We start from the raw sequence: 10,724 nt of genomic DNA on the forward strand, positions 1-10,724 counted from the left end.
TTTGATTTTAATGTTTTGACAGATATTTTCTAAGTTTGGTGCTGTATTGAAAATAATCACATTTACAAAAAATAACCAGTTTCAAGCTTTGCTCCAGTATGGTGATCCAGTAAATGCTCAACAAGCAAAACTAGTAAGTCTTTCTTTTGAGCTAATGATGTTTTTTTCATTGAGATGTATATGTAAAATATATATGTGTATATATACTTAATAATACCTTGTAGCATTATAGCTAGTAGTAATTGATGGCATTAAAATATTAAGAAACCTTAATATTTTGTCATAAAAAAGAAATGTTTATTTTTAGGATAATCATAGTTATAGTTAATCATAATGTAGGCTTCTTTTATTTCATGTTTCTGTTTTAAATTTAAGGGCAAAAGTTTGTGCTCTTAAGAAAAAAGCAGGATTACATTGTGGGTGCACATCTGTGTAAGATTTGAAGTGGCTTTTAGTGGGAGTTTCAAAGTAATTAGTTTTCAAGACAGTTTCGCTGAAATACATCAATACAGATGTGGCTCAAATGCTATGATAGGTTCTCAGTTTATTTAAAACTCTGTATTAATGTCTTTTTTTAAAAAAAAATTCATGAATATGTTTCTAGTCAACTTTTTATTCATATCATTTATCTTTCTTTGTCATTGTCATATGGAGGATGTGAGGTTATTAAGACATGTAAAATTTCCCATCAGGGCTGCCACTGAAAATAGCATACCACATCTTTGCTTCCAAGTATCTTAATCTTCTGTTTGTATGTCTTAAATCTTTGTCTCTCTAACTTTTTGTGCCGTAGTATCTCATTATTATTACTATTCCATTATTAAGACATTATTATGAAACCATTTAATAAGCTTACCTTTGTCTTAACTGGTTTTCTTTTTCTTTCTTTTTTTTTTTTTAATAGAGACAGGGTTTCTCCATGTTGGTCAGGCTGGTCTCGAACTCCAGACTTCAGGTTATCCGCCCATCTCAGCCTTCCAAAGTGCTGGGATTACAGGCGTGAGCCACCACGCCCAGCTAAATTTTTAGTTGTTTGAACTATTTTCTTTCTTTTCTTTTCTTTTTCTTTCTTTCTTTTTTTTTTTTTTTGTTACAGAATCTTGCTGTGTCATCCAGGCTGGAGTGCAGTGGTGTAATCTTGACTCACTGCAACCTCCACCTCCTGGGTTTGTCTAAACTGGTTTTCTTCCTTTCATTCTTTGTTTTACTTTCAGACTAATTGTCTCTAATACTTAAATGCCTCCTCCAGATCAAGATCACTTCTGTGGAGCCCAGACCATTTTTAATAATTGTTTCATTGCATTTCCATCCTCACAACTCATTTCAGGAACAAAATTAGTTTTAGGTAGCAGAAAGACTATACAAGTAATGGTAACATAATTGTAATAGTTTACCAAGTGCTATAGTCATTTTTTTCTGACCGCTACTCTGTATTGTCTACAAAAGAGGGGTTTTTCCTGTGTTATAAGGGGATGCCAACATTTAAAGAGGTGCATTACTTATAATTAACATTACCTGTAAGGTCGACATTTTTTCAGTCTTCTTTCAGTATCCTTTCTCTCCAGCATGCTGCTCCTCACTGGCTGTCAGGTGTAATCTAATCTTATTAGACTTTCCTTTTCAGGCATAGGTTAACAAATAGAATTCTTGTTTTCCAAAAATAAGTATCCGTTTTCACATGCCCTGGCTACCAAAATCAATGTGGTATGAGGTTTTATCAGTAGGAGACAATCTAGAAGTCATGATTTCTGTGGCATTTTTCACAACTTCAGACATTTAAATATAGTGTACATTTTTCTTGATGTGGAATATTTTCCTTGTTCTTCTGACCCTGAGGAAAAGTATTTGTTAAAGGACCAATTAAATGAAATATGACTGGGAATTATACTGTATTTGGGCTATAATTCTTATGGGGAAAATAGTTTATATGTGTATCTCATCTGAAGTAATACATAGTTAACATTTAATCTCATCATAAAAGATAGTACCTCAATTATGTCAACTGAAATTTTGAAATTTTCACATAATCTTCTGTGAACAGATAATAAGCACCCAACTATAATATTGATGTTTGTCCACAAGTATATACTCAGGTTTTTTTGACAAACATCTTCAGTTATAATTCCAAGAAAGTAGATCATTGTTTTATTAAGTAGTTATTCGGTATCAGAACTCACACTTCACTTATTAGAGAAGGAAAAAGAAATTTGTATCCTAAACTTGCTTTGTCCCATTGCCTAGTAATCTAGACCCTTTGGTAAAATTTACGTTTTTGATAACTAGAGTAATGTTCATTTTACATGCCTGCATCTGGGCTCTACCTAGAGAATATCACATAATATATAATCTGACAGTTGGTAGCAGTTTAAATCCATCAGCATCAACTACAAATAAGCCCTCTACTTAAAAAATCTCTTCACATTTCTTCAGTCGACATGTTTTTGTTTTTCATAATGCCTATATCAGATAGAAATTTTCCCTTCCACCATATCTCTCCTCACTCACTTGCTTGAAGAAGAAAATCACATGAAACTTCCATCAGCTTTTCTTGCAAAATCTGCTAATACTCACACTTGTCTTTCTCTTCTAATAAAAGGCATACATGTTTAGTTGTCTAAGACCAATAAACACCAAAGCCTGTCATCTTCTGCCTTTCAGGAGACTGCACTGTCAGTCATCCCCTCTTTCTCGTTTATTTCTCTTTATATTGGCCACTTTTCAACAGTTTCAAGCATTCTCAGCCTCTTTCATTTTAAATGAATTTACCCTCAACTTGGAATCCATCCATCTATAACTCTACGTACTTTCTATCACCCTGCCTCTCTTCTCCCTTTTCACTCATAACCAGACTTCTTAAATAGGCTATCTTTGTTGTTTATTATCTCCTCATTTCTCTGCTTATTATAATTCGGTTTTAGCACTGTTTACCCAAATTGCTCCTCCCAGTGTTACCAGTGATTCTTAGAGTAGCTAAATGCCAGTGATATGATTCAGTCCTTACCTTACTTAATATTTAGATAATAATTGGTGCTGTATACCATTGTCTTAAAATTCTTTCTCTTCCTGGTCTCTGATACTCCTCACCTAGATTTACCCTACTTCTCTGGCTGTTTCTTCCTCGTCAGGTTCTCCCCTTCTGCCTGGGAGGCCTCACCTGCTCTCACAGGTCAGTTAAACCTCTGTGATTCAGTGTTCACATCACATTTTCTGGCTCAGACCTCTCCTAAGAGACCCACGCTAGGAACCTGGCAGACTAATGAATGTCTTCAAACTTAGTGTGTTCAATCCAACTCCTGTTTTTGGTGTCCCCTGTGTTAGTAAAGTGCAGGATACCAACTTCAGTCTCATTAACAAGCCAGAAAAGATATTTTTTCCCTTCCTTCCAGTCTATCTTCAGATACTATTGATTATACCCACCTAAACTTTTGTTGAATTTGGCCTTTCTCCTCAACTCTTTTGTTACCATTCCAGTCTAAGCCAATTGTTAATCAATATGCTGGTCTCTCAAGGTAGGATTATGTGTCAAACTGAAATCAGCATACTTCTAGCAACAGTATGCTTAATGTCAATATTGACATAAATTTTGACACAAACTTCTTATATTCATGCAGAGTAACCTGGGTTGCTGGACCATGCGTCATAATTTTAGTAGCACTGATGTAGTCATCATTCACTTTCATAGCTCTGCTTCACTGGCCTTCTGACTGAACTCACCATTTTGACATCTTCCTCTACCTCCATTGTTTTTCCACAGAGAACCAAGAATGATCTCAACTTCCAAGTCATATTGCTTTCAATCACAATGCCCTTTAGTGACTTTTTTGTCCTTGCGATAAAGTCCACAGTCCTTATCATGGCTTACAAGATTCTAAATCAGTCCTCAGCTTGCCTCTCCAGTCTCTTCTCATGCCTTTTTAGCTGTATTGGACTTCTTTAAATAGCTTCCATATACTTTCTCTCTTCCATGTATTTTCTCTGATGTCTTGTAAAGTCTCTGATGTCTCGATCTTACAGATTGCTGTTCCATTTGCTAATACAATTTTTTCTCTTCATCTCTTTATGCCCAACTTCTGCTTGTCTTCGTCTTTCAGGTATCAGTTTAGAAGTCTCTTCTTGAGAGAAGTCTTCCTTAAGACTAGATTAGATCCCTTCCCTTCTTAGTTCTCAGTACCACACATAAAATTTATAATTTGTTAAATGTGTATATTTTCTGTTGGACTGTGAGTTCTGAGTATCATATCTGCTTTGTTCTCTGCTATATTTATTAAGCATTGACATTTACGGTGATAATCAGAAATCATAATGAGAACCCTAATTATCAATAAACAGTATTTTATATGGTCCTCATATTTATTAAAGAAAACACCTTAATACCTTTTAGAAAATCTTGTTTATTTTTTGGAAAGTAATAGGCAAAGACATGGCTTCTCTTGGCATTCTAATTCAGCTTTTACAGTGTTGAGAAATGTAATTACTTAATACATAAAAATACCAGTCTTTTTAATATTATAATAAGACACAGTGTAATCTCCTTTTCACTTGGAATTTAAAAATTATGTAGTCCTTAAATTACAACACACATGAGTAGGAAATGGTTGTTTTTTGTTTTTGTTAATAGAAACAGCTTTTCAGAAACATGTCTTTATTAGGAATATATTTAGTTGACACTGGACATTGATACTGTGTCTTTTGGAAGTACTGTTTATATGATTTTATTTTAACATGTAAGTGGGTTGTTATTATTTATTCTAGGAGATTGTATTTCATCACTAACATAATAAAAATATCAGGTAAAGTTATTTGCAGCAGTAAGATTATGTCATTCATTTTCTTCTCACAGAGTACACATTGCTTTATGCAGATTCTTTGAGACACCTAATGGAATTATCCTTTCCTATTTTCTTGGGCAAAGATTTTCCTTGACTATGTTTAATTTACAGCCTATATATTTTACATTCATATTAATGGAGGATTTATGATGAAATCAATGATTTTAAGATGCTTTAGGAAAATCCTGCATAATCTACCAGGGTCAGGTTGTTTGGTATTGGTAAATAGCCTAAAGTATTGTATTAGTAGTATAAGCTTAATTTTGTGTTGTTTTTGATTTTGATAATTTTGATAATTTTTCATGACTTGCCAAAAATTAAAAAGTAGATATTTAAAGAATTTCGAAGTTACAGTTTCTCTCAGCATGTGTTAAATCTGATCCCCAACAATCTCTTCAAAAAAGCAAACATTGAGAAAAATGGAAATCGTTTTATTGTGGCTTTTCATGTTTTCAAAAGTCCATATGTGGTGTTTCATTGTGTTGGTTTAATTATGATTTCTGTGCCTAATATCTTTCTTGTGTTTTGATTTTCATGTTTTAGCCATAATTTTTAAATTTACATGAAATTTTTTTTCATGAAGATTTTTGCTTACTGTTTAAACTTTAACTGTGAGTAGGCACATTTAGAAGGTCATTCTGCGTTCTGCAAAGTGTTTTGAGCTTTTATTGTCAGAAATCTTTGTTCCAACAAGCTCACTGCATTCCTGATTGCTGAATCACAGGACAGGTTTGGGTGCTACTGCTGTTTCTTGGAATTTTGCAAATACATGAGCTTGATGTGAACTTGCATATATTTTTTGAATTTGATTTACTCCCTTTCTTATTTATGGTCACCGGCTTTAGCCAACTATTATACCTGGATTTCTGTTATCATGCACCCTCAGCTATTTCTTTCCTCTTTTGCTAAATGATGATTAATTTACATCTTATTTGCTTATTTCTCTAACTCTTATACCTTACATATACTTGTGTATCTTCCACCTACATAAAGTTGTTTTTTGTTTTTTTTTTTTAATATTCAAAGGGAAATTTTCAAAGCTTCTTGGAGGACTTTCTAACAGTTGGCATATTCATTAGATAATTTGGCAGTCGATCTCAGTATTGCTGGGAAATAATTCAGCTCCTAAGAAACTTAGTGTGGGTTTAGTAATTTTGTATTAGTACTTTTAGCATTAACCTAGATACTGTGACTCTAAGTCAGGTCTTTTCTCATAAGGTATCATTTTCTCTTTGATAATAGTGAAGTAGTCACCTAAGAGTGAATTTTGCTACTCATCTTTTGATATTTGTCTATTGTGTAGAAACATCAGTTCTACTACTTACCTCACATTTTCCCTATAGGAATGCTACATTAGTAAATGAATACCTATCTTCTATGCTTTGTTTGCCTTTACAGCAGGGTATTGAATTAATAGTTATGTTATTCTGGCTGTTAAAGTTGATACATGGCTTCCACTTTTATGTGATGATAGGTACTTTTCCTAACCCGAATGTAATTCAAATCCTGATGTGTATGAAGTCCCTTTGAGTTTTTACCAGTGCTGTATTTAAGTGGATGAACCTGTGCTGAATTATTTTCTAGGTTAGTTTTTAGCTAGGTTAATTAGTCACATAAAAATTTCGTGTATTAAGAGGAAAGGTTTTATATTCCCAGAGGTGAGAATATTTGAATTAAAACTTTATATACTTAAGCTGTGGAGGTTTACTGTCTCCATAACAGGACATGTTCATTCTTCTAATGAAAACTTAACAGCATGTTTCCCTGTTCTTTAGTTTGTTAACAGCTTATCGCCAGCTGAACTATAAATGATGATTATATAGGAGCAGAAAAATACACCATAATCATAGCAGTAACATAGTCCTTTAAAATTCATGATGTATTTTCACATATGTGATCTTTAATTTACTCTTCATAATAACCCTATGAAGAAGCATGACAGCTATTGTCATCATTCCTGTTTTCCAGATTAAGAAATTGAGATTCAGAGAGGTTAAAAAACTTGCTTAAGATAACCTAATAGAGTCTAGGCTTTTAATTAATTCTAGACCTGGCACTCATCAATTTCAGAACTTTTCTGGAATGACATTGGATTTGCTAATTTCATCAAGATAATCTGATTGGAGTTGAACATTTCAGGTTAAGGAAAATACTAGCTTTTTTCTTGTTTACCTCATTTTATAGGAATTGCTATTGTGTGTTAGGATAATTTGGTTTGAAGCAACCTTGTACAGTGTAGCATCAAATAGCAGTTACTTCGTTACTTCATAAAACTGTACTGATTCATATAAGTACTGCCATCCAGCAATAAATATATGTATAATAAAATTAACCTTACTGAGCAGGGTAATGTGGTACTACTTCAGTAGTACTTCCTGTTTATGACCCTTATTAGTTTTTAAAAACTTATTTGCAATTAAAAAAAATTAAAAGTATTAGCATGGATGCTTAGCTGGTTGTATTTTAGATTGAAGTAGCATTTTCTATTTAAGGAAGATAATATTTGGTGGAAACTAATACATGCACAGCCAAACAACAAAATAAGATGTATGAAATTTTAACCCTTTTCCTGGTGGCTTTATTTATTTATTTATTTTTAAGACGGAGTTTCACTCTTGTTACCCAGGCTGGAATGCAATGGTGCGATCTCGGCTCACCTTAACCTCTGCCACCTGGGTTCAGGCAATTCTCCTGCCTCAGCCTCCTGAGTAGCTGGGATTACAGGCACGCGCCACCACGCCCAGCTAATGTTTTTTTGTATTTTTAGTAGAGACGGGGTTTCACCATGTTGACCAGGATGGTCTCGATCTCTTGACCTCCTGATCCACCCACCTCGGTCTCCCAGAGTGCTGGGATTGCAGGCTTGAGCCCCCGTGCCTGGCAGTTGCTGGTGGCTTTTAAGTTTGAGTTTTCGTTTTTGAGTTTTATTATTAAAATTATACTTTCACTAATTTTTATTCTTTAAGATTGCTGATATACTTTATTCACTTTTACAGGCCCTAGATGGTCAGAATATTTATAATGCCTGCTGTACCCTAAGGATTGATTTTTCCAAACTTGTGAATTTGAATGTAAAATACAACAATGATAAAAGTAGGGATTATACTCGACCTGATCTTCCCTCTGGGGATGGACAACCTGCATTGGACCCAGCTATTGCTGCAGCATTTGCCAAGGAGACATCCCTCTTAGGTATGATTCTTATTGTCTTAACCACTTTTCTCCCATTTTGCCAAATGGAAAAATACCAGTAAGTATAATGAATCACCCCATTTTGGACCTTACCAAATGTGTTTGGTTTCATGAGTTTTATTTTTCTCAAGTGAGACAGGCATATGAATACTGTTAAGAAAAACCCAAAGTGTTCTTCATACGTGTAATTAAAATTATGTTAGTTTTGTTCCTTTTAATACCTTCACCTTTTCTTCCATGTGCTGCTTTCCCAGAACAAAAGAAAAGCTTTAATGAAGAATTACTGTTGAATTCTTAATGCCATGTTTACACTTTAAACTTTATGTCACTATGTCTAAGTCTAGACCTGAAGTTCTTGTGTGTGTTTTTCAGTGCTGATTTGATGTGTTTTAATTCATTATTGCATGGAAAGAGTGAAATGTTAAAATATAAAACATACATAATGGGTGGAGGCATAGGGAATTTTTTTTTGAAGCATATTGTAGTGCCCTTTTAAAAAAAAAACATTTTAAACTAGAATAAATTTTCTGTAAAATTAATTTTGCTATTTCTTTGCATTTTATCTTAATCATTTATATTTTACTTTGTACTAAAATGGATTTGAGCCACCTAATAAAAATGCAGTGCAAACATATGCAACTTATAGTTGATAGAGTGGAATCACGATGAAGAAAAAAATAAAGGAAAATCTTTTGTAAGTAAAATGAGCAGTGATTTATAAGTTAAGATGGAATTTTATAGTTTCCTTTTATTTGATGTATTCTAGTATTTATAATATTATCTTTAAGTCATGATTTTTATACATATGGAACTCATAACTGATAGTTGACAAGCTCTTAAAGTTTAGCTTATGTCTATCATTTCAAAAAGAAAAAGTAGTATAATGTAGTTCTTGGAAATATTTACTTCTTCCCAATATATAACAATCATGCCATCAGTTTGTGAACCTGAAATCGGTAAGTGGTATATATGTAGAGAGAGATACTCTAAGGCAGTTGATTCTTGATTCTGGTAATTAATCAGAATTAACTATGTGTTAATTCCGGTAACTTCAAATAAATCCTACCCTTTATTTGAATTTTCTGGTATGTCTAGCACAGGTCATAGTGTTTATTATGTTATTATGACTGTAGTAGATGCTTTAAGTCACTTACACTCTTTCCTGACAGAATCTCTGTGTGTTGCTAGCTTAATTCTTAATTCCCTTAATTTTTCTTTCAAGTTAATACAATTGAATATTTCACAGTGTGCAGTTTTTAAAGGCAAAGTCAAGAGTGAAACAGTGAAACACGGTCCTTGCTTATAATTATTACCATAGATTATTAAACTCTTTACTGGTAGAAGTTGTTATAGAAAAGAATCAGAATTTATTGAGTAGCTTCTAGGTCATGGGCATTCAGCTAGGTACTTGGTAGATACATTACTTTATTAAAATAGAAGGTGTCATCAAGATTTTATGCATAGCTTCTAAGAAGTTGAAAAATTCACATGCAACTCATTAAAGAAACAATTTGAAAGTAAGATACCAAGAAACTCCAGCAAGCATAAACAATGAATTACAACTGTCCACTTCTTTGGACCCTACTGAGCTATGTGTATTTGCCCATCTGAATGTATTTAGATGTGCTTGGATCGTGGGTGGGAGGCATGGTTAGAAATCACCTGGATTCTTCTAGGGAATTCATCACCATTTTCCTTGTGATCTTAGGACCTTGGTGAAACTTCTAAAACAATAATAAAGTAATTTTAAATAAAAATTATGAAGCCCTAGCACAACTAGCTTCTGTCTTAACTCTATGCTTTTGTTCTTATTTTTTGAGACGGAGTCTCGCTCTGTCGCCCAGGCTGGAGTGCAATGGCGTAATCGTGGCTCACTGCAACTTCCGCCTCTTGGGTTCAAGTGATTCTCCCACATCAGCCTCCCAAGTAGCTGGGATTACAGGCGTATGCCACCACACCTGGCAAATTTTTGTATTTTTTAGTAGAGGTGAGGTTTCACCATCTTGGCCAGGCTGGTCTTGAACTCCTGGCCTTAGGTGATCTGCCCGCCTCAGCCTCCCAAAGTGCTGGGATTACAGGCATAAGCCACCATGCCTGGCTGCTTTTGTTCGTTTTTTAAGTGTTCTGCATTTTTACACTAAGAGCATGTAAATTAAGTTGCTCACTTTGTAACAAAAAAAAATTGTCTAGTGTCTTTTTTCACTTCTGTGTTGAATTTTTTAGTATAATGCATTTTTGTTTCTGCATGTCTGCCTCATAGGATAAAGGAAAAAAATGTTTAGCCTTTCCTAAATGACTTCATGTTTTACCTATTTGAATGTTTTTGCATCTTGTTATAACTGGACTTTTTAAGTATACTCAAAAATAGGTTAAAAGTAGATGAGTTAAAGCTTTTAAATATCAGATAATGGACCCTAATTTTGATAATTCACAAGACATAACCGTTTATTTTCATATTTTATGTAAATACATGTTTATTTACAAAATTAAAATTGCTCTGTATTTGAAGATTTGCATTATCTTTTATTGCAATTCACATTTTACTTAGAATTTGTTTTAAAGGACAGTTTTAATACCTGCATAACATGCTAATAGATAGATCGTACTTTTGAAAGTGGACATGTAAGCTATTCCATACATGTACTTTTTTGCCTCTCAAATTATTTTCTTTCCTTTTTTTTTTTTTTTCTTTTTTTTTTTTTT

At 33.5% G+C, this 10,724-nt stretch overlaps 1 protein-coding gene across 9 annotated transcripts in view; it reads left to right on the forward strand.

Moving 5' to 3' along the window:
* The window catches only part of PTBP2 (polypyrimidine tract binding protein 2), an 88,386-nt gene that overhangs the window by 51,337 nt on the left and 26,325 nt on the right, over positions 1-10,724 (forward strand). For all 9 annotated transcript variants that reach the window (XM_032247950.1, XM_032247952.1, XM_032247949.1 and 6 more), the window contains exons 7-8: positions 23-133; positions 7,826-8,021. In XM_032247950.1, coding sequence (XP_032103841.1) covers positions 23-133; positions 7,826-8,021 — 307 coding nt within the window. The remainder of the gene's footprint in view (positions 1-22; positions 134-7,825; positions 8,022-10,724) is intronic.

This window comes from Sapajus apella, unplaced genomic scaffold (genome assembly GCF_009761245.1).
Source record: "Sapajus apella isolate SASKATOON/1434 unplaced genomic scaffold, GSC_monkey_1.0 scaffold64, whole genome shotgun sequence".
Classification (NCBI taxonomy): domain Eukaryota; kingdom Metazoa; phylum Chordata; class Mammalia; order Primates; family Cebidae; genus Sapajus; species Sapajus apella.